Here is a 24,525-nt window from a genome sequence, read left to right on the forward strand (position 1 = left end):
CGGTGGGTGGACTTTCTTGTCTTTATTTTTTTAGGTTGAATCTAACATCGGAACAACGGTCAGAGCGAGACCTCCATCATTTAATGCCAACTTAAAGATGCACAATATCGAAGACGTTGCTATTCGAATGCAATGGCCATTGGACCATCACCGCAGAAATGTGAGGTATTCTTTAGCCGACTTTTCTGATTTGGATGGCTGATGAGCTGAGCGCTCCAACGACCCTATCAGCTCGACCCCTTAATCAGACTGGTTCCTAGCGCCAACGACCGCCATTCTTGCTTGATCCTGGATATGCAAGTATAGTGCTAAATGTAAGGTTGATATAGGCACATGATGTGTGAATATGATGCAACACATGAGCAGTTGCAACATGGGTTTTGCTATGCTTTTAATATATATATATATATATATCTGTGTGTGTGTGTGTGTGTGTGTATCAAATGATTATAGCCGTTCCTTATAAAGGGTACAATTGAAAGTAAAGTGGCAACAAGTTACCCTAGAAGCATCTAATGTGTTCATAGTCTACTCATTTTTGTGTTGATATTCTAACAAAGCCATGAATTGGACCTATCGCTGTGTACACATGCACAGTTCGTCAGATATCACAGCAAGAGCATGTGAATAAGCTAATAGTTGTAGTCATGGATATTTATGCACGTTGACGTACAAATGAACAGGCAATGGCGTGGATTCTTGCTTCAATAATGTCTGGATGCTGATATAGACTCTGTTTGGTTGCTAACAGGGCAAGGGAAATGCAATGGAAACATGGACAGATATCACTTGGTGCTTCCTTAAACAACGAAACATAGTTTTTCTCACTTTCCCAGTACGGTGAGAAAATTGTAAATCAAATTTCTACTTCTTTTCCTTCACCCCCCTTAAATGGTGAACGAAGCTTTCAGTTCATTTAGGAAGAACATGTGGGTCTCACTGACAAAAGATTCACCTTTGAAAGTGCCATGATTAAACCATACGGCAACCAAACATATAGCATTTTGGTTTTTTCCGGACAAGTTCTCTAACCACACCAAAGGCCACGTCTTGAAGGAATAGCTCATCTAAAGGACGAATTGTTTAAGAAACAATCATAGCAGAGATACACTCTCCCCTATAAATTAGTTAATTTTCTAAAGATTTTTTTTCTGAGTGAAAATTTTCTAAGTATTCAAACAGGGCGTAAATATTCATTACTATGAAAGAAGAATGCAGTAAAATATTTTTGGTCCCTAAAATTGCCATAACTTAGTGATAGCAGGCTTTCATGCATGCCAATCTTTTTACCAACAAAAATAAGTGAATAAGTAAGTAATTGAGTTAATAAAATAAATAAATGAATGAATGAATGAAACAATGCGATGAGAGATGAGTTAGCAACTTGTCATTTTATTAGAAATTGACAACTCTGGATCATCAAGCTAATCCCCATGAGATTAGGTGAGAATTGAATGCACTGGAGCTATGATGTAGCATGACAAACTAGCGGTATGAGCACACTGCTCATACTACAGAAGCTTTATACGGCAGAGCAGCTAAGAAGGCCCCTTGATGTAGACCTCCCTTCCACCCCAAACAAGTTGGGAGGTGCCACTCCAAGGTGGTAGCATGGATGGAACGAGAAGTTGGCTTTTACAGGGTAGTCCAGATTTGAAATGCACGGACGTTGATTAAATTTGAGGACCGGATGCTCTATGCCTGGATGCTGCCGGTGGAAGTGCTACTGGTTCGCTGGTACCGAGATGGCGCTGGGGTGACGTACTCACACATAAATGATGAGCCCAGTGAAGGAAGTCTATGAGTTGGAGAGGGTATGCGAAAATTTGCAGCCCGAATATTTTCTGATAGAAGGGAGGTCCAGTGGGGACTGCTATGCATGTGAGGTTCGCCTCTCCCCCTCCAATTTTCTCAAAAAAAATAAAAAATAGAAAATGAACAAGTTGGGAGGTACCTTCACAGCTTCACAATGGCATAAAGCCCCACCAATCACACCAGAAAAGCTCCAAGGACAGCACACGTGCACGTTGGCATGATTTACGTACCTCTCATGAATAGTTTCAAGGAACCCATGCTCCCATAGGTGGATTCTGACATGATCTTAGTACATCCAAACTTGCGTGTATGATAACAAGATAAGCATGCATTTGTTATTCGTCTAGGCCAACGGTAATTAACATGTATTTGTAAAGTATATATTCTTCATGGTTTTTAGTTGGCTCAAGTTCATCTCATGGGATACTTCTATCATGATGCCGTTCTTAGAAATTTGGTGAGATTGGTTTGTAATTAAGCTTATGGAGCTTGTTCATGGTGTCCAGGGGACCATTTCCTCCCGTGTTCAACCAGTGCTCTCTGTCCTATGGCCTACAAAATAATGTTCACGAGGTGTACTTTTAAGTGTTAGATTGGGTTATAGTTGGCAAATGGAACGTACTGGCCGCAGCTTCAAGGCCCTGTAGGAGGTCTGTCTCCTTCTGTTCCTCATCAAAACCAATGAGCTAAAGTAACGAAGCTCTCTCTTCCACACATTAAAGATAATCCGCCAGAAAGATGGGTTTGAAGTCAGTTGTTGTTATGAAAGTGAAAGAATCTACTTGTTTCAGGAAAAAAAAAAAAAAAAAATCTTGAGCCGAAGAGAAGGTTTTCGAGGAGAAGCTATACGGCTCAGCTCCAGCATAATTACCCTGATATAACTGGCTCTCAGAGATACTTGAATATTTTCCAATTGTTCTGGTGCATTTACCGTAACTGCTTCCCATCCTCTCTCCTGTTCTGCAGTAAGTGAGCTTTATTTGTAGGGGATCCTGAGCTTGAGTGGTGGCAGAGATAATGGTGAGAAGGTCATATGCCCATTGGTCCCCTCTGGGTGGGGATCATATGATCGATCCTAGCTTAATTTAATGAAGGACAGTGTGCGTGTGAGTGTCTGCCGAAGCTTTTATGATGAGAAAGGGAGAGGCATTTGACTGCTTATATATGGCTTTGGGTCCAACTCTCCTTTAGTTCTCAAAAAGGAGAAAACGTTTAGGTCCTGTGCATCTTCTTCAAGTGAGCTGGAGGATTGGTTGTTTGCATTGACTTCGTTTGTTTTCATGCATGCGTTCAGGACCCACAGACAAATTAAGATCTGCTCTCGTATCCTTTACGAAGCTAGGAAACAGAATGGTGGGCAAATTGAGAGATGGAATTGCCAACCTGAGGCCTGAGCATTGGAAGCTAGCTAGAGAAGATAATGCATCGTATTGAAACAATCCACAGGATCCGTGTTGAGCTCTAGATCTGATTCAACGATAACTCTAGCAACAGGAAATTTTTATAACGTGCATGACGCCGGTTGATCGAGCCACCTACTCTTTGTTGGTTACGATACACGTGAGATGTGATAATGCACGGATTTACGAAGAAGAGCACATTCAATGAATATCTCTCATATCATTTCTAGGGGGGCCAACAAGCTCTAGCCAAGTAACTATGAGACACCATGCATTTTCCATGTACATGCATAAAAACTTCGGTAGAAGCATGACATGATTTCTCTCGTAATACTTTCGTGCATGTATCTGTAAGAAGAGTTTGGATCCTCAATGGTATAATTTTTGTAATGTAGAATTCTAGATAGCTACCACATCATCTATCTTAGAGACGAATGGCTCTCATTCATTCCTAAAATTAATACAATGAGGCTCGCATTGTGGTGATGAAGGAAAGCTGCCATCTCCTAGATGGATGATGTGGTTACCATCCACGGTAGTATAGAATTATGCAGTACAAAAGTCGCACCATAAAGGATCTCGGGTCCTGCAAGATAGCATCACTCTAATACTTTTGCTTTCTTTTCAATAGCGGCATTTACCATTTCCTATATATATTAGTCTTTTTCCCCCCTTAATGGTCACTTAATCCCATTTTTCATATTAACCTTAGTCATCTCCTTTTACATTATTGGTTTGCCTCTAGTATTTGAACTTACCTTTGCACAAATCCACCATTGGATCATGGAAAGGCCACTTCAAGATTAGTGCAAGTGGATAAATGAAGGAATTTGGAGTGTTTTGAGATCTGCAAGATGTGATCCAGTAGTTGATATTGTAAAAGAAGATCGGCCATTCTTTCATGCGAAAGATATAACCCGAATCTTTTTATCTTGTGCCCACCTCACTCTCACCTCGGTTGGAGCTTAGAGTATTGCATGCATCTCAAAATGATCTAAACTCTCACTTATCCACTTGTAAAGATCTCAAAGTGAGTAGTGGATGATCCAATGATGGATTCAGACAAAGAAAGGTGAATCCTTCTCTCAAGTGAAAGATATAACGTGGGTTCTAAACAGAGGCATTGCTTGCAGTATCAAGGATCTCTATACACATAGGTCAAAACTAGGTCCAAACTCGGCCAACATCGTACTATGCAAGCTAAGATTGATAGAAGGTTCTACGTGCACGTTACTTGTGTTATATATTAAATGTTATATTTACGCGGGAGTTTGGACTTTTTAAATTAAAAGATTAATAAAACAATTATTAAAATTGAAATGCATCAAAAGACTTTTATTTTATTTTAATTTATTTTGAATAAGAAGCATTGGTTTAACCCTACCTTCACTACAGGAAAACCAACTTTTTCCGGCGCTTTTGGCGACCTTTAGCGACGCTTATAAGCGTCGGCTAAAGTACTGCCGACGCAAACAGAAGCGTCGCCAAAGCGTCGGCGATACCGGAGTGGAAAAAATTTTTCCCGACGCTCTTGAGAAGCATTGTAAAGATTTTTAGCGACGCTTTTTAGCAACGCTTAAAAGCATCGCTAAAAAGTATAAGCGTCGGCTTTGGCCCCAAGTTTTTTTTAAAAAAATATTTTTTATCAGGGACTTGGTGTCCCCGATGGTTGTTGGCTTAACTCCCTTCCTTAGCATGGCTATTCCTCTCTTCCCTCTATATCACAGAATTTTACTCCCAACCCGTTGGTTTCTCCCTGGTATGGTATCAGTAGAACTCTTGATTTGTCTATACATCGATTCCCATATGTCAGTCTCTTCAACAGATATCTAGGGCCTCACTTCCTCTCATTTCCAGCTGCAGCTCTCCGATTTCCCATCTTCTTCCTCGTAGCTATCTCCAGCAGTAATGGAGATTGTGTGGCCAGCACCAGCTAGTTGAAGAGGGGTTTGGGGAGAACCAGACTGGGAGGCACTCTTCTGTGAAGTAGAATAGTGCTCCTGGGGAACCCATAAATCTCCCATAATGACAACAGGACGGTTCACTGCCGCCGAAGCATTCGGCACCCTTCGAGTATGTAGCCGATATTTCTGAAACAGCATAAGAGAACATTTTATCAATGCCATCTGAGAAATGACAACCATATGAAACTTTAAGAAGCAAGAAGCAAAGAGGCAATCAAATTGAATCCAAACCTACCTGCAAATGGCTCTTCACTTCATCATTGGTGAGCCCGTCAACCTTCATCAGTTCTCTGATTTGCTTTAGGGTAGCCACAGCATCAAGAGAAACTTCAATCAGATCAAAAGAACAGAATTATGCTGTTCTAATTACTGGGAATTGCAAATACCTTGGTGTACCCTTGTTCCCGATGGTGACCAGGAGAAGCTTCATGGCAACCTCATCTTCCACAGAGTCCTCCCCGATCAGGAACTCCAGCTCGGCATCGCTGATCTTAACTATGTCGGCCTGATCCCAGATGCTCATGATCTACTCTCTGGCCTCCACTGTCGACGGCCAAAGGGGCAGCCGGCGATTGGGGTCGTAGGAGAGCAGAGCATCAGCTTCCTTGGCTACCTCCATCGCCCTCAGATGCGCCGATCTGCAGGGTTCCAGAATCAAGAAAATGAAAAACAAAAAACCATTAATAATTAAAATGAAACTTTGGATGCCAAAAGGAACTAGAAAGAACATACCGAAAAAATTAAAGAATCAGAACATACTCATCTCTCACGATCTCCTTCTCCAGCCGCCTCCGAACCCTTCGAACGTTTCTCGGGGCCTGATCGAACTTTGGATGCCACGAGCCGCGGCTTGGGCCTCCGATGAGAGGAGGGTGAGAGGAGGAGGAGTTCTTGGAGGGAGATGGGGCTGCAAGGATGGATGGAGAGGTGAGGGGGAGATGAAACTTACGAGATGGATGGGGGCCTCCATTTGCCTGCATCCATGGCCGCTCATCGCGTCGGACCACAGCCCGCCCGCCGTCACCGTCGTATCCTCAGCTCGGAGGGGTAGAACACCTTTCTCGACGGCCACCGTCGTCATCGAAGCTCGGAGGGGGAGGGGGATCTGAAGCAGAACAAGTTGGATCGGGGAGAAAGGAGGGGGGGGATGGCGGCTGGGTGAAAGGGTTAGGGTTTGCTCCGCGTGCGAGACACACAGAGAGAGAGAAAAGGCAAGGGATCGGGGAGGAAAAAGAAGGGATCGGGGGTGTTGGGCCCCTTTTGGCCTCCGACGACGCTTTAAAGCATCGTTGAATCCAAATTTCACCCGATGCTAACAAAAAGCGTCGTCGAATTTCCGCCCCCGCTCGAAATGCGCTGACGCTGTTTGATAGCGTCGGCGATGAAGAGTCAGGCAAAACCATATTTTCTTGTAGTGCTTGCCACCGGGTGTGGGCTCAGGATCCCTCAAAAGCCTTGTGTTTAAGCAAACTAGCGAGCCCTCATCTCCCTCTGTGCTCAGACAAATGGTAGAGAAAGCTGAGAATCAAGAACAATATGTAACAAAGAAAAGAAGTATAACTTAGTCAAAACGGCTATTAAGCAAACCAATGCAAGCAATCATACATGATTAGAGAACTAAGGGCTACAAGAGCTGATGGGACCATGCTTTGATTAAAGGCACCAGATAATGAAATGAGAGGACGACTTTCTAAGTCCCGTTAATCAAACAATATGTCATCAACTAACGACGATATCTAAACCATTCCTAGGGGTGGTGTGTAGACACATAGTGGTTATATTTAATCAAAACATTGATCAAACCCCACTTGCCTAGATTTTAGCAATGATTATCAAAATAAAAATATCTAATATAGAAAAATATAACATCGTGTTCGTTACATGACCATTATTAGTTTGGCCATCCTACAATCTATGACCTAACGAGACCATTTTGATATCGTCACTGACCAACAAATAGGACCGAGCTATCATATTAAATCCCCAATTGCATCCACAGCTTTACCAAAGTCTTTACAAATAAAAAAAAACATATTTGTACTACGGATGATTATTATAAGGGGATAATCATATACTAATTCTCATGATAGTTTGCTAGGCAATTTCCTCTTGTCATAAGGAATCAATCCACCAATCCAATAGCAAGGATGACTTGATTGGTTCCATCAAGACCCTAGAAAGATGACATACACCAGCTTCTACATGCAAAAGACTTTTGTCATATGGAATTGGGAGGGTGGAAGAGTCCCAACTCCAACCGACAATTTTGTAGCAGGTCATGTGCGACCTAATTCACATTATAGTAAAGGGCTAAAGCCGCATCGGCTCGCCCAACCACATGCCCATGGGCTCCCGGGCCCGCCGCCCCCCACATGGGCTGCCCCCCGATCGCACGGCCACAGCGCGCCCGGGAGCGCCATCCTAGGAATCTCCACTGTCCGATCCGGACCGGGGGTTCCGAAATGGTCGGCCGGGCCTGCCCCGGAATAGACCGGCACGGCGCTCGTGGGTGCGCCCCGTCCCTCCGACCGGCCCAGTTGTTCATGCCCTCATCTCCCATGCATTTGAGAAAGAGAGTGAGTGAGTGAGAGAGAGAGAGAGAGAGAGAGCCTGGAGACCCTGTCCCCCCTCCCCAACTATTCCTTTCCTCAAGGCTATAAAACATCAAACCCTTGCGGACTCTCACCATCTTCATACCGAACACATAAACCTTCCTCTTTTCTCATCACCTCTACATCCTCCTCAGCCCAAAATCCTGCCGGAAAGTCGTCGATAGCCATAGCTGCGCCCCTCCCTTTAAGGTCATACTTTGTTGAGTGGATACGGTTGGAGTTGAGCAAGAAGAAGAAGAAGAAGAAGGAGAAGGAAATGGAAGGTGAGGCGACCTATGTTAGCGATCTTGATAACCTCAAGGCGACCGAGCTAAGGCTTGGGTTGCCTGGGACCGACGCACCTGAGAAACCAACGCCAGCGAGCCCAAGAGGGAGCAAACGGGCACTACTGGCCGCTGATGAGGAGTGCCAGAGCAAGAGCAAGTCCCTGGGGGCTGACTCAAGTGGCCAAGAAGCTGCACCAGTGGCTAAGTAAGCTTTGGATCATGGTTACTTTAGAATATTGAGGTGTAATATAAGCTTGTTCGGGTTTATATTGATGAGTATGTGTTGATATATTTGGCAGGGCACAAGTCGTTGGATGGCCACCAATTCGATCATATAGGAAGAACAGCTTCCAAGCAAGGAAGGCAGAGGAGGAGGCTGCTGGGTTGTTCGTGAAAGTGAGCATGGATGGAGCTCCTTACTTGAGAAAGATTGATCTCAAGGTGTACGAGGGTTACAAGGAACTTAGAAAGGCACTAGAGAACCTGTTCAAATGCTTTTCTCTAGGTAAGAAGCATGTAACTAAGAAAATAATCAACATAATTAAGAGCACAACAGGATGCAGAACATGATCCTAAAGGTTCTTCTTAATCCCTTCCAGGAGAGCTTTCAGGGATGGAAGGGTGCAATGGATCAGAGTATGCCATCACCTATGAAGACAAAGATGGTGACTGGATGTTGGTTGGAGATGTACCATGGGAGTAAGTATCTAATCCATCCATTTAAGCGTAGTAGTATATATAGGAAAGTTGTCTTTCAATTAATTAGCTAATAGGCTTATCCTCTCCTTGTTTAATTTGCAGGATGTTCATCTCCTCTTGCAAAAGGCTTAGGATAATGAGTGGATCTGAAGCAAGAGGCATGCGATCAAGTCCATGACACCTCGCCTACTTGCAAAGAAGAAATGAAGAGACGGACGCCATCCCATGAGAGAAGTAGACTTCTTATTTGTTCGGGTTCGCCAACTTCATGAGAGTTTGTAAAGAAAAAGAGGCGATCATCTTATCATTCCCCAACTCACAAAATCGAAAAGAGAGCAAAAGAAAAAGAATGAAATCAAGTAGACATTTCTTTGGGGTCATTCATCTTGTATTACTTTCTTTTTTGATATCTTATATTATTTTCATTCCATGTCAAAACTCCACATGGAGAGACGAAGGCCATGCTTTCCTGCAATTGTACAAAGAAAATTTACTTGTTTGTTATCTATGTGGAAACTAGCACGTAATTAATACCAGAGATCTAAGATCAAAGGAATATTCTGAACTTCCCATGCACGCTATCACGGTTTAAAAATTCAAAGTGGTAAAAGGAAAGAAAAAAAAAGGTGGCCATGCGGATCGTATGTATCTTATAATACTATGATGCTTGTAAGGTTTCCTTTTTTTTTTTTCAAAAAGAAATCTTTTAAAACATATTGATCCAAAATCTGTCTCCTTTTCAGATGATGCTAGCTAAGGAATCAACTTTTCGAACCAATATCCAATTGCATAACAAACTAAACTCCTTAATTTGTAAGATACCAAGATTGCAACTATAGGTTGATCGTGTAGCAAACAAAGAGAGATAGATATATAAGCTCCAACATCAGAACCGGATGTCAGAGTCTACAAAAGAAGTCCGTGCTCCCTAAGTTGTTTTCCAATGGTGGATTGAATAGATAAATATTGTGCCACTGAAACTTGCATAGGCTGACGAGATCTAAAGGTAGTCCATATTCCATGAATGGAAGCAAGAGGATAGATTTTCCGACAAGAGGCATGTGATGCACATGAATGGGGTAGAGGAGCATCCAATGTTGGTAGAGATATTCACCACCTTCTTATGGATGGTAGTTGGATTCAATAATGGATGAGAAAATGATGATCTTCTCCAGCATTAAGATGGGGGACCATCCTACATCCATGAAATAGGTTACACGGACGTAGTGAGGCCCTCATGAGATACTTGTGGGCCACCATTGCTCGACCTTCATCCTTCTTTTAACCCTTCTTCTTCATCTACCCCCATACACTAGCCACGAGAGAGCCTGCAAGCCCCAACCGATGCAAGCCAACTTGACCGCCATGCACGGGAGTGGACGTCCGTCATGGCTTCGCCGGCCCTCCTGTGTTGTTCCAATGGTCTATTTTGTTGGAAATATTTTATCTAAAAATTATTGTATCTTTATTTTATAAAAATATTAAAAAAAATAATCTACTAAAATAAAATTAGAAGATTGAAAAAAGTTTATTTGGATCGAGGCGTGTGATAATCGCATTCGCTCCCTACGTGCAGGTTTGCGGCAATCTCGTCCACAAAGTATAATAACTCGACTCAACTCGATTCTTCTCTAACGAGTCCGATTACTGTGGAGGCTTGATCTGACCAGCTCCTTTAGATGCCCAGATAAAAAGAAAAACTTGAAAGAGATTTGGAAGAAGAGAAAAAAAAATTGTTCATCTCATAAAGTAGAAAAGTAGTAATTTAGATTGAGTTATATGGACCTAGAGTTATTTATATAATTACCGATACGGTGCGATATTTTTAAAGATACGGTGCTTCAAAAATATCATTTTTTTACGGAAATCGAAACCTAACTTTTTTTTTTTTCTTTTCTTTTCAGACGAGCAGCAACCGAAGCGTCGTCTATGTGTGTGTATATTAAAATTATTTTTTTTAAAGTTAAAACTCCAGCATATTTTTGTAGCTTTGTGGGGTGGTTTGCTTGGACAAGTCCAACCATTAATGGTATCTGGCTTGTAGAAGAAAAGATGGCGGGACAGCATGCTATACAGCTATGCATAATTAATATAGCTTTCAGTTACCAAAACAAACGTACCCAGGTTGTGAAAACCAGCAAAATGGTAACTAAAACATGATTGCAAAAATATTTTGGTGCACTGAATCCAAGATAGCTGCTGATCTACCGACAACTTTAAGAAAATGTTAATGTACAATGCAGATAAAAGGAACTAAAAGACAAAAAAAAGAAGAAAGAAAACCTCAATCCACATTATGTAGCAAATTAGAACCTCAAAAGAAACTGCAGCTCCTGAGCTCATATCCGTGCGTGATGCACTGTAGATTTTTCCTCTCATTGGATGACTCCAGACTGGTGAAAATAAAACTCATAGAGACTCCCAATCAATAACCATGTAACACGTTACCGCAGCCTTCCATCTTTCTTATTCCTCTGCTTCGCTTTCAGTGAGCTCTCTGATCTTGTCCCAAACTCCCAGAAACTGCTGTGCCAGAACTAGAAACTCCCAAGCTATATCCCATTCCACATTTCATAAGTATGCTTGGGGTCAAGAGTATTGGAGAACCAGATGAGTCCAGGCTATTTACGCATTGGTAATGACAGCAGGCATCATAATGAGTGCAATAGATCTTCCTAGATAGAAGAATATATGGTATACATAATTAACCTCCAAAATCAAATAGCCATAGAAAACCAGATGGGAGACTAAAAAAAAGGAAATCCAATTTGAGGTGACAATGATGCACTAACCTTATGCCCACTAGTCACTTATCCAGGAAGTCTTTCTTCTGTAAACGTTTCCACCTCTATTACTGGGATCTCATGATTTTCACAAGACTATCACCATAAACCTTAAGAAATGGTCACAGAATTACCTCATCGTGAAATGAATTGACATAAAGTCCCTCGGTTTCTTTCAAATGCAGAATTTAATGCTCCTTGAAGGTACAACAGCAATGCTTTTCTGCCGATAACCAAGTAACTGATGATCCCCATCATATTTAAGACTACAAGGATTACTTGGAAGATAGACCCCCATTTGAAACATGAACAATGTAGTTAATACATAAATAAACATTGACGACCGAGTTACCAAGTGACAGAGACTCTTGGACCATCTCTGGCAAAGGAAAAAATTCACCAAGTAACCTACAGCCAATAGGCTGGTTTAAGGTATATCTCTGAGCATAACTTGCCAAGCAGACATTGATCATACAAAATTGTCATTTGGCATATAGCTATCAGGATCCCCAATGTAAACCAAGCACAACTAAAATGGTGCCAAATCATCACTGTACATGACAGAAATAGTAGAGCTTGTCCCATTATCTTGGAGAGAGCTCTTTCTTGAGTCCAAAATAGCCAACTGAGACTTCACCCAAGGTGGGTTGTACTTTGCTTCAATCCACAGAGCCTCGCCAGTGTGCTTGTGCTTGAAATCTGGATATTTAGGGCTTTTCTGTAAAAAATGGATTTTGATTCCAAATCAGATAATTTAACAAGGCTGGTTTTCACAAAGGATAATCATAGATGCACCAAAAGACAAAAAATAAAAACAATTTGCATGCCAAAAATATTTTCCTCATAATTATATATAGAGGAGGCCTTTAATGTTCCCGAGAAAAAAAAAACTAAACTGAGAAGGGAGTGGGTACCCACTAGAGCTTTCACCAACTAATAAGACACTCTGTACTAGAATGCATGGTGGGACATCCAAGTTGATTAGCTATATTCTTTGTGCATTGACATATCCTACATTACAGCTCACTTCAACTCAGCTCAAATAAGCCTTAATCCCAAGCTTGTTAGGGTTGGCTCTATGAATCCTTTTTGTCAAGGTCGGCGGAACCGATATTTGGCACCGTATCGGTTTTCTGGTGCCATGAGTCGGTACGGGCTGTGTCAGACCTGTATTGACAGAGGAGACAGCATGCAGACCGTGGGAGAGAGGAAAAGAGAAAGAGAGAGAAGGGGGAGAGAGGGAGGGAGGCCGGTGGAGAATGGCATAGGCCGGCTGAGGCTGCTGGAAGCGAGGCCGCGACCGGTTCTCTTGTTTCGAACGGCCTCAGCCAGCCTCCGATAGCCCTCAGCCGGCGTCCCGCCCTCTCCTTCTCCCTCCCTCCCCCACTCGCTCCCTCTTTCCTTCTCCTTCTCCGGCTCCGGCAACAGGTTTCGTTTTCGTTGCTGACCCCATACCGGTGAGCCACCGATACGGCTCACCAGTACGGTTTGGAACGGCCGGAATCGCCTGATTCGGAATGGTTCCGCCAATCTTGCTCTTCGTCCTTATCTTATAGTACATATAAGCCAAAATTCAAGTAAAGTGAATAGGTTCCAGAACTATGAAAATATTGGAATGCTGAGAAACTGTTAGCATAGTAACCACCTGTTGCATAAGTAACGAGTATAAGAAGCAATTCAATATTTTTTACAAGCAATCTGGACATTGACACCCAGCATTGGCCCTTCAAGTACAAAGTACAGACTGCACAGTTTCATATCAGGGTCAAAACGAATAGGAACTGAAAAAAGAAAATTTTTGCATAAAGAAGACTATAAGTATGAAACATAGTTTTGAGTAATTGATGACTTCCTGGTCATCAAACCCCTAGTGTGCTTGTGATTATAGATGTATGTGCATGTGCAAATGCATACACATGACACAAGCATAGGCTAGTTGTAGATAAACCCTTTAAGAAATCTATGTTGCATAATTAAATGTCAATGGATATAACATGTGCATGAGTATTCCAATTTTGCTTTTGAGATATATCATATGCATCAGAGCCAATAGCACACATTCATAGCATATATAGCAATACATATGCACACAGGAGTCTGAGCTTATCTGTTGATAGCTTAAAATAAAAGAGCATTGTTCAACCTTATTTTTCCTGTTATCCCACCAATCCATTGGATTAACAAAGAATGCTTGCCATAGCTCTTCAATTGAAGCAGAAGAATAACTCGCATAATTCCCAAGCTTTGCCCCTTCAACACCACAAAAACAAAGAGTAAAGACCATAAATCTTACACATAACTATCAAGCCTTACCTCATCTTTATGCAGTCAGCTTCGAGGCATGAACAAAGTATGAGGATGTATTACTACCTATATTATGGGTGTAATGGTGCCTGAAAACCCCGCAGGTCGAACCGATTATTTTCTAATAATCAGGTTATAGATTCAATTTTATTTTAAAATTATCTTATTAGACCAAAGTTGAATTCTATATATAGGATACAAATTCTTGTAATACATATAGGTAGATAAAGGAATATAAAGAAATTCGACTATATGACTTAAATTGCTTCCTTTTCTCCATATTTAGATTTGTACTTTTTAAAGGCATGCTCTCCTTAACTATTGTCCATTGCTACCAAATCCTAGCTAACACTTACATTTCAATTTCTTTAAATAAGATCAAATATAAATAGAAACGTAAATCTTTTCATAAACCAATAAATCACTCCTACCAATTATTATGCTTGTTACAATTAATATTTTCAAGTCATAACTTTACCAAATAATATTTTCTACTTATAGTAGAAAAACTATGAAAAAGTAATAGCATGAAGAAATTATGACTTATATTCAACTAGAATTGAACCCCAAAAAACTAGAATCCAACTATTAATTGAGTTTAGATTCAAGTTCAGAGCTTATGCATTTTGATGAATGTGAACCCAAACCTACACTCCATTTCCCTTATTTAGGATGCTGATGTAGCATGGATCTGACCCATTTACAGCCCTAAACCTGATGCCAACCCTCCATAAATTGTTGCCATATTCCTGGTCTGAGAAACTTAAAAGGTTCTTTGTAACATATGTAATTAAAGGGCACATCAGGCACTGTGCTTTCAGCCAATGAGCTTAACTACTAGATGCTATTTCGACATAAGATAAGGCCTACCATAAAATCTACTGACAGCAGGACCATAGGAAATCCCACCTTAATATTGAGTTATTGACATTATTTCCATAGTCTAAGTTTATGCAGCCATAGAGCAATTCTTTGGGGCACATTAGACCTGTATTTGCAGGACCAAGAAGATAAAGTCTGACATTTTTTTCTATACTGTGAAATTTCGAGACCAGATGCATGGAACTCCTATTGTATGGCACATCCTCTCCCAATGACTAGTCAAGAAACATTGTTAATTACCTCTTATGATCACACAGAATAAGACCTCCTATTAAAAGATGAGAACCTTCCCAAAAATAAATAACATAGAAAAAAGGAATAATATAAAAGGGAGAAATATTTATGTATTACTTAATTCATAAATCGCTACATAATGGTCTCATGGTTACATGATCAAATGGAAATATTTTAAATTAACATTGCAATCAGATGATTAAATCTAGTTGTAGCTTTTACTTCGTGTTTGAGTCTTTATCCTTTTGTCGATCGTGTGTCTCGAGTTTTTTGCACATCGAGCACTTGTGATGAGCATCTGTCTTTACTTCTTCACAAAGAGTGCCTCTTCGGCAATTTTCGTATCTCCTGCATGTATCCCTTAGCAGCTTTGCCCTCCCTCCTTAGGATCGAAGAATAGATAAAACCTATCTTATTTTAATATGAAGCGATGGGATTTACCTATTTGAGGTGGTATTACACTCTATCTAGTCGAGAAAGTTGGCTGAAGATTAAAGAAGCTATCAATTAAGAAACATGTGTTGTTTTGAGAACCCGACCGATTTATCTCAAATAGTGGACTTATCCCATAAAGGTATCTTATCTTAAAAAAAAAAAAAAAATCTGTAGATGAAACATTCGAGTCATGTATCCTCTAGAGGGAAAAACCAATTTGTGTTCCTAGAGGTGCTCATCCAATATTTATCGAACTTGGAGAAAGAACCGATTTAAGTTCCTTAGAGAAGTGGTCAATTATGGCATATGAATCCTTAGAGGTGGAACCAGATCTAAGGCAGAGTCTATTTGAAGTAGACATGTTAAATGAGGTGAAATCAAGGTCCGCAAATCAATATTGGGAGTTATATTGGCCAGCTTCTAGTTTGGTATGGTATTGGGATGCATTGTACCAACTAAATGCATATCAGAACCAGAGGAAGGAAGAGGGAAAGAGAAGGCAAGAGAGAGGGGGGAGAGAGAGCGAGGCAAAGAGGGGAGAGGGAGTGCAAAAAGAGGGAGGGAGGGATGGAGAGGGAGAGAAGGGTACCCAGCATTGGTCTCGTCATTGTTGTCGTTGTCATCGTTGATAGTGGTGGCGGTAAAAGTCGAAAACCCTAGCAGCAAGAGTCTCAACCTTGAGAAGGATCATGAGTGAGCGCTCATGCAAGGCGAGCACGATCGAGCGAGAATTGGGATGGGGGGTGACGGTTTGGATGAACCATCCCTTGAATTAAGTCGAACCGCTTAGAACTGTATGGAACTGGGCGATTCTGCTCGGTTTGAAGTGGTTCAAGCCAATTTGAATAGAGTCCCAACTGAACTATTGAATCCACCTGGTCCTACATCTATTCGGTTCGATAATGCCCTAAACTGGATGGTTCGGGTTGGTGGACATTGCCCGATACTAAGTTGAGGCAAAGAATTTGAGATAAAGCTGATTTGAGGCCCAACTTGAGATGGAGGCTTGTTTTTTAAAGCTGAATTATTTATGATACAACAATTTGAGATGTATCACTTGATCAAGGCACCGTAAATAAATAATGTCTCAATAAATGCCCCCATGATCAGATTGGTGTATACTTATTGAACATTGTTTCAATCAGTGTTTTATTTCCTTATGCTTCCCAAATTAAGAGACAATTCATTGTTTTGAGTCCTGCATATAATAGGATTTAGCTTAGCTGCTTTCCCATCTCAACTTACTTCCCAACATTTATCGGCATATCTTGATTTGGAAATCTATTCAAACACCAATTTGAAACCTTTTTAGACCCACATCTGTTCATCACTCCATGTCAGCAATGGAATTTTCTGTTGTTGTCCTATTAAAAATCCAAGTTCACCCCTACAAAACTTAGCAGCACTTTGTCCATGAGATCATAAGGCTGATCTTTAACATAAAAGGGCTTTGCATAAGATACTCTATCTTGAAGAGTAGCAACTTCAATTCTAAACAGGTCCTGCTTTGCCACTTGCTGGCTTATTCCCTCAAGACCCAGGCAGGAAGGTTCAAGCTCCAATGTACTGGCTGCTTTCTCTAGTGGAAGCAGTCAGCAAGAAAACAATTGAAGCTGATTTCTTTTCGGCAACATGAGTGTTGGTGCTATGAGGTTTGTCCATCCAAGCTTCTGTTTATTACTTTCTTTGCAGCTGTTTGCATTTTAAACACCCAATACGTATTGTTTGCTTCTTATCACTTGATTTGATATTGGATATTGACTCCTTGTCAAGCTTCTCCTGAGATTTCCTTCTTCAAGCTTTGTGTTTTCTTTTGATACTTGGTGCTACTCTGTTCTCTAAACCTGAATTTTAGTTATACGCATAAGAAGTGTTGGTAGTTATGCCTAAAGGCCATCCTTTTTTCTCTTTGTTATCACTTATTGCTTGGATGTGCAGATATAGGTTCTGAACTGACAAAGACTTTTCATCATGAAATGAAATTTCATTGTTTATTTAATTCTTGAGTCCTTGACCATAAACCTGGAATTCAAATGCCCTACTCTTGAAACTGAGACCTGGGTATGGACCTTAGCTCATAGATTTAAAATATTAGATTCCATGCTTAAGACCGCATGAAGCTTGTTTACTGCAATTAAGTGTTCTTATATTTATTCCAGCTTAATAAAATTATATATTAAAGTAACAGAGTTCTGTGACAATTATCCAACTGAAAGTTATGTAACCAACCAAGCATCCAGCTGGAATATCGAAACTTTGGGGTCATATGGTCAGCAAGCTGACAATTATCCCATTCAAGCTTTCCATATAGAGTATATATCTGCTGAAATTTATTCATGTGAACTTATTTATCTCAAAACAGTGAAGCTTAACAACAAGGTTGGCGGAACCGTCGCCAACCGTCCCGAACCACCCGGTTCGGGGCATCCCGAGCCGTACCAATCGCAGATTGGAATGGTTCCGGTGACGAAAATGAGACCCGCGTTGGAGGAAAAGATAGAAAAAAATGAAAAGAGAGAGAGTGGCGGAGGAAGGGAGGGAGGGAGAGAGGAAGGAAGAGAGAAAGGTTGAGGCCGGCCTCCACGGTCGGCCGGCCGGCGGAAGCCAAAGAGCCGCCGCACGGAGGGAGCCGCAGGAGCCCTTGTTCAGCGGCTTCTCAGCAACTCTCCGACCTCCACCTCCTCCACACGGCGGCTCCCCGGCCCTCCGCCAGCATCCTTCGGCCTCCCCCTTCTCTCTTTTTTTTTCTCTCTCGTTCTTCCTTTCTCCCGCCTCTTCTACTGTGTCGGTACGGGCCCGGCACGGCACAACACGGATCCGTACCGACTTGTCCCGCCGGGCAATTAGTATGGTGCTTGATATCGGTTCCGCCAACTCTACTTAAAAATAAAAACCTTTATGTAAATCATTTGACCAGCTATCAACTAGCAAAAATATGTTCCTATAAATTTGGCTATGACAAAGCAATAAGAATCTTATATGATTTGTAAGCTAGTGCCCAGCTACCTAAATTTGTTTGCTCCCTCAATTTGTTTGAGTAAAATTTTAAAAACCAGCTGAAATTTGTTTTATGAATCCCCAGAAACTTCATGTAAGGATTAAATAGCCAGGTAGCTGCATTTGAGTAATCAAGTAGCTGAAATTATTTCCAGCAAATCTGGTTTTTGAATCATATATCTAACCAGCTGAGACTTGTTAATTTGCTGGCATAACTATGTAGCTGAGACTTGTAATCTTGCTTGCCACATAACAATAGCCAATTTGCTGAAACTTGTGGCCTTGCTTGTTGCCAAACAGTGAGAGTTTTTAATATAAACCAGCTATCTGTGTTTTCTTTCAGCCTGAAATTTCTTCCAGAAATTTCCCCCTTTTTGAGACGTCATATGAAAATTTGAGTTTATCTTATAAAGGCATTTTATTTAGAATTTTTCAAATTTAAGACAAATTGACAATCCTCAAATCATGATGAGTGATCCAAAACAACTTTCATGTAAATGTCATCACTCAGCATGAAGGATCCCTAGTCATGCCAAGTGATGCCAAAAAGTTTGATCACTTATCATGGTTTGAGGATCTTCCATTTGTCCTAAAATCTGAAAATATAAGATCAACTCACACTGACTTGACTTGAGGTGGTGGCTTGTTTTTTAAGCTGAATTATATATGGTATGACCATTTGAGATATATCACTTGACTGAGGTGCTCTAAATAAATTGTACCTTAACATATATTGGTAAGGATACATACATATTATGTCAACATAAACCAATATATGTCAATGAGATACCACCCGATACTATGTCAATATATCAGCTGACATTCTAATCATTCTAATCTTTCTTCTAGTATCTTAGAATGGGTTTATTAATGATTAGATACTAAAATCAATGATAGCAGTGGTTAAACTTGAACTTACAACATCAAAAATTATTTTAGTATCTCAATCATTATATATCAACCAAGATCTCAATTTTTTTTGGTTATTTAAGATTTCGTTAGCCTTTTATTTTAGCCAAGGTAAACTAGTAAATTGGTTCATCTAGGTACAGCTCACTTAACAAGTAAAACCTTGTTTCTTGGCACAAGGAACCCACATGAATTTGAGAACTTACCAGCCCTACTACTCTTTTGGCTTATCTTAAGAAAAAAAATACTATAAGTACCTGAGACCCCCGAGTTTGCCTGAGGTTCATACAACAATACTGGCGGGAAGTTTCTCTCAATAAAATTCATCTGCTGAACCACCACCTGCCAGGAGACGAGCACCATTTTAGAAGCGTAGAATCCATTATCAACTAAACAAGAACATGCACTGATTGGCAGAAACTGATGCGGTGTCAAAGAAGGAATTGAAACAGAACCTTGTAATAAACCTGCTGATTCTCATCGTCTCTTTCGACGACATCTGACACAAGCCGTCCAGAAACATACACCTGGTGACCCTTCTCCACATGCTGAAAGGCTACATGAGCCAGCTCATCCCAGAATGTTAGATTGATCCTGAAGCACAACCCAACACATAAATCAACAATTCCATAAGAATATCGTCGAACACCTGGACTGCGGCCTCGCGAACCCAAAAAAATTCATTTTTGGTTGCTTGGCGAAGATAGACGGAGACAATGGTGGAAGAAAGCGAGAGTGCTGGGGTCTACCAGCTGGTCTCCGAGGGGGATTTCTTGACGCCGAGGCGGGTCCAAGCAACGACCTTTCCGCTGCTGAGATGCTTGATTTGGATGGGCGCCCCTACGATTCCGATCAGACGGACGGAATTGGCGAGCTCCTTGCTCCAGGGGATCTCTTGGGGCCTCGGGTGGACCACCCGCGCGTGCTCGTAGTCCTCATTGCCGCCGCTAGAGCATCGGATGGGGAACAGAGGAGAAGGGCCGCGGAACCCCGGAGATATGGAGAACTTCACTCTACGAGGCGAAGACAAGAGAGAGACGAAGGTTGCCTTAGGGTTATGGTTAGGGTTTGGGGAAGGGGAGATGGAGAGACGGGATTTTAGAAGTGGTGTTTCAAGATGGCAGGGGGTGGGAAGAGCCATTTCTCACTATAATTTCTTTCGGCTAGTTCCGCTCTCATTAACGCTTCCCATACTTTATAGCCGTTTTTAAGGTTCTCCCACTCTCTCTACACCGGCTGCTCATCCTACTCTAATGTAGATTTAGCCAACCAAATCAAAAGTAAGAACCTGGCACAATGGTGCTGGAAGGACCTTCTGGTAAGTCCAAAGGACCTCTTGAGAATGTTGCGCTGTATAGATACCCAATCGGTAGCTCGGTTTGTCTCCCAATAAGCATGCACAACCTGAAAGGTGCTGCATCCTCCCAATATCTGTCGAATGTCATGAAGTAGAGGGCTCGCATCCTTCCTCCACCTCTCCTCTTGTATCCAATCTCTCAATGTGGCTGAGTCCTCCTCTAGGATGATGTGCTCCACCTCCAGCCGCCGGCTCGCGAAGGTGATATCCTCCCAAGCAGCCCTGAGCTCCACCCTTGCAACTGATAACTCGACGATGCGTCGGCCTCCCGCAGCAATCAGCTGTGAGTCGTGGCACCTGATCATGAACACCACACCTACTCTACCTCCTTCAGTGGCCACACTACCATTGAAATTCACCTTGAGATGGCTATGGGTTGGGGGCACCCAAGAGACAAGGATGAACCTGGGCACTGTACCAGCAGAGTGAGTATCTCAGATATCCCCAACTATTCCAGATGAAGTCAATATAGTGGCCTGGGTGAGCTCAGCAGCCTGTAGAGTGGCTCTTCCCACTACAGTCCTCGGTGGCACCCACCAGTCTTCAAAGACCCGAGCGTTCCTGTCCAACTAAATATAATACACCACGTAGGCGCGGTGATCCCCCGCTCTATAGTCCTCGGGCTCTGCATCGCCTCCCTCTTCTGGAGTAGAAGATCATCAGTTGACCGAGTGGTCCGTGGCAAGGTACAGGCAACCCTGCTCCAGATCTGTGCTGCTCTCGGGCATCCTAGTAGAACATGGCTGATGGACTCCTCCACCTTCGGGCACCACCCATAGCACGGAGTGATCTTGATACCTCTCCCCACCAGCACGCTCCTCATAGGAAGACACCCCCATGCCACCTTCCATAGGAATAGGGCCATATGGGGATGGACATGCATCCTCTAAATCCACCTACTGTCCATCTGCCTGAACGCCGCGCCACCCAGTGCCTCATGTAAGTCCGAGGCCCCCACTCATCCTGGAACTACCTGTGGCGGCCCACACCAGTCTGTTCGCCACCTCCCCCATGGGTAATGGCATGGCCAGAATCCTCTCCACCAGCTGCTTCCCGAATGCCTCCTTAACCAGCATTTCACTCCATCTGCTCTAGCCCAGCACAATCAGATCGCTAACCCTGCAACCCTCCAGTCTCGCAAAATCCACAAAAGTCGGTGCTCAACATAACGGTTGCTCGAGAACCCAGCTATCCTCCAATATGTCAATGGATTTGCCAGTACTGACCGCCCATCTCAGCGCAGCAAGCACCCTCGGGGCATAGGAACATATCTTCCTCCAAATGTGAGAGCACTGCCGCCTGGACTGAAAATCTACCGTTGATGTGTGAGCTCCATTCTTGGCTCTCAACAGGGTGCACTATAGACTATCAATTTCCAGTAAGTATCTGGCCGCATGCCTCGTCCCCATCACCTCCCGCCTCACCACAAGGGACTGGATCCCCAGGCCCCCCGCCCGACCGGCTGACATACTACCTCCCATGCCACCAAATAGATGCCACTTCTGCCCTCATGTCTGCCCCACATGAAGTTCCTGAATAACTGCTCTAGGGACTTCAAAAGCGACACTGGCACCGTGGTGTTCGACAGCAGAAATACGGGAATCGAGCTAAGTACAGACCGCACCAGTGTCACCCTATCCATCATCGATAGTGCACCCATCTACGAACCCTCAAGCCTCTGCTCGATGCTAAGCTCAACATCGGCACAATCACCCACTCGAAGGCGACGACCTGTAATGGGGACACCCAGATACCGCATGGTACCCACCTGCTCCGCTACACCTAGTATCTCTTTAATAGCTGCCTTCACCTATGGCTTGGCCTTCAGGCTGAAACTAATTGCTGACTTGGCCAAGTTGACTTGCTACCTAGAAGTGGCACAGTAGTCCCCCAATATCCTCCGAATAGCCCATGCAGCCTGCCTTATAGCCCGCACCAATAGCAAACAGTCATAAGCAAATAGAAGGTGTAATATCTGAACTGGCTCTCTCCTTGGACAATATGCATCCAGAATCTAGGTCTTCTAGACAACGCATCCAAACATAAGATGAAAAGCAATAGAGATAAAGGACACCCCTGCCGCAGCCCCACCGAGGACTCGAAGAAATGTGTAGGCGTGCCATTAACCAAAATGGCAAAGGAGGAGGACCTAACACAACCCATCACCCATCCAATCTAGTCCTCATGAAACCCAAAACTCACCGGTGAACTTTGTAGAAAATCCCATCGCATCCTATCATAGGCCCTCTTCATGTTTAGCTTAATTACCATAAAGCTCCTCCAGCTCGGGTCCTTGTGCAGATCATGCATGAACTCCTGGGCAATCAGAATATTATCGATGATGCTCTGCCCCCCCTATAAAAGCTTCCTGCTCTGGGCTGATGAGTCTCGGTAGTAGCACTCTCAACCTGGCCACTAATATTTTGGTCATAGCTTTGTACAATGTGATGCACAAACTGATAGGTCGGTAATGGCACGGCTCCGTGATATCCTATCTCTTCGGAATCAGACTGACAAAAGTCCTCTTCCAGTTAACCGACATCATTGTTGCGCTGTAAAACTGCTGAATAGCCTCGGTCACATCTCATCTAATCACTGTCCAATACCGCCTGAAGAATAAAGGAGGAAAACCATCTGGCCCTGGGGCCTTTTTCTTAGCTAGGGACCAAAACGCCTTCTGAATCTTAGCAATAATCGGCCTGATCAGGGCTGCATTATCTTCCTACGAGACCCTGGTCATAAGGGGCTATATAGCCTGCAAACTCCCACTCCCCACCTGATCCGTCCACCTAGTACAGAAAAATTGCTCAAAAATCCCCTTAATGTCATCCGAGTCCTCTGTGCTCTGACCATCAGCTCCCCTCACAATCCTAATCTTGTTTCTCTGCCTCTTGATGATCGCCGACCGGTGGAAAAATTTAGTATTCTTGTCACCTTCTCTGATCCACTGTATCTTAGACTTCTGCTTCCATAATACCTCCTACTGCTGGAGAAGAAAATCATGCATAGATAATTGGCTCCTCAGCTCCCCCATCTCCCCTTCAGTCAATCCCCCCCTTTGTTCCTCCTGGGACTGCCACACAGCTATGGCCTCCTCAATCTCTTATACCTTTCTAAAGATATTTCTCACCTCCTCCTTATTCCACCATTGCAGACTTCTTTTTGTAATCTCCAGCTTCTGAGACACCCTGTACATAGCCTCTCCCTTCACTAGCACCCTCCAAGCCTCCCTCATAATTTCCCATGATCTGGGGTAAGATAGCCAAATCTTTTCAAATCTAAAGGGGCATTGATATGGAACTGGGACAGTAGTACTCACTAGTAGTGGGCAATGATCTGATGCAATTCGGAGCAGATGGATCACCTGGTGGTGCGGGTACCTCTGGAGCCACCCTGCTAGGGCAAAACTTTGTCAATCCTCTCTCACACTCTAGCACAGCCCTACCCGTTATTACACCACGTGAATCTCAGGCCTACAAAACCAAAGTCAATTAAGCCAATTTGAGCAATGAAATCTTGGAACTCCCTTAATTCCCTCTTATTAGTGAAGGCCTTCCCTCCCATTTTTTCCTGCGGGCCATCAATAATATTGAAGTCTCCTGCCACTATTAAGGGATAGCCCTGCTGTGATAACCTCGTAACTTCCTCCCACAACACCCTTCTTTCTCTGAACTCCATGCTTGCATAAACAACTGCAAGAACCCACAGTACCCCATCGCCCTTCGAGATCACCATTACTACTTGTTGCTCGCAAACATGGAAAACGTCCAGATTGCAAACTCTTCTCCTCCACATGGTAACTATGACGCTGGACAAACTACGAGATGATGTGTGATCTTCAGCGACCACCGAAGTAGCAAAGTTTGAT

The 24,525-nt window shown here is 42.8% G+C and overlaps 2 protein-coding genes across 4 annotated transcripts; one reads left to right on the plus strand and one right to left on the minus strand.

Moving 5' to 3' along the window:
* Positions 1-7,848: 7,848 nt before the first annotated feature.
* On the plus strand, positions 7,849-9,301 carry LOC103705981 (auxin-induced protein 22D-like). The gene is made up of 4 exons (XM_008789910.4): positions 7,849-8,262; positions 8,357-8,562; positions 8,657-8,756; positions 8,859-9,301. The coding sequence occupies exons 1-4, from the start codon at positions 8,048-8,050 to the stop codon at positions 8,932-8,934; spliced, it is 597 nt and encodes a 198-aa protein (XP_008788132.1). The 5' UTR covers positions 7,849-8,047; the 3' UTR covers positions 8,935-9,301.
* A 1,648-nt stretch (positions 9,302-10,949) lies between these two features.
* LOC103699568 (protein OSB1, mitochondrial-like) lies at positions 10,950-20,488 on the minus strand. Of its 3 annotated transcripts, none has more exons than XR_005506427.1 (6): positions 20,050-20,488; positions 19,768-19,894; positions 19,558-19,642; positions 13,683-13,789; positions 11,549-12,257; positions 10,950-11,431 (listed from the first exon to the last, which is right to left on the minus strand). XR_005506427.1 is itself a non-coding variant. In XM_039114285.1 (5 exons), exons 1-5 carry the CDS (start codon positions 20,439-20,441, stop codon positions 12,069-12,071), a joined length of 912 nt encoding a protein of 303 aa, XP_038970213.1. In that variant the 5' UTR covers positions 20,442-20,486; the 3' UTR covers positions 10,950-12,068. The 3 variants fall into 3 exon arrangements, 1 of the variants encoding a protein (XP_038970213.1); XR_005506426.1 differs by having other exon boundaries at positions 19,756-19,894; positions 20,050-20,486; XM_039114285.1 differs by having other exon boundaries at positions 10,950-12,257; positions 19,756-19,894; positions 20,050-20,486.
* Positions 20,489-24,525: the final 4,037 nt, after the last annotated feature.

Source organism: Phoenix dactylifera, chromosome 16, assembly GCF_009389715.1.
Source record: "Phoenix dactylifera cultivar Barhee BC4 chromosome 16, palm_55x_up_171113_PBpolish2nd_filt_p, whole genome shotgun sequence".
NCBI classification, from domain to species: Eukaryota; Viridiplantae; Streptophyta; class Magnoliopsida; order Arecales; family Arecaceae; genus Phoenix; species Phoenix dactylifera.

Excerpts from the sequence above, each read along its gene's own strand:
- LOC103705981 (XM_008789910.4), top strand. The coding sequence starts at position 8,048 with ATGGAAGGTGAGGCGACCTATGTTAGCGATCTTGATAACCTCAAGGCG. Across the intron at positions 8,563-8,656 it reads GTTCAAATGCTTTTCTCTAG|GAGAGCTTTCAGGGATGGAA; the intron begins GTAAGAAGCATG and ends AATCCCTTCCAG. Across the intron at positions 8,757-8,858 it reads GTTGGAGATGTACCATGGGA|GATGTTCATCTCCTCTTGCA; the intron begins GTAAGTATCTAA and ends TTTAATTTGCAG.
- LOC103699568 (XM_039114285.1), bottom strand. The coding sequence starts at position 20,441 with ATGGCTCTTCCCACCCCCTGCCATCTTGAAACACCACTTCTAAAATCC. Across the intron at positions 19,895-20,049 it reads TCCCCCTCGGAGACCAGCTG|GATCAATCTAACATTCTGGG; the intron begins GTAGACCCCAGC and ends GTTGTGCTTCAG. Across the intron at positions 12,258-13,682 it reads GGGATAACAGGAAAAATAAG|AAAAGCCCTAAATATCCAGA; the intron begins GTTGAACAATGC and ends CATTTTTTACAG.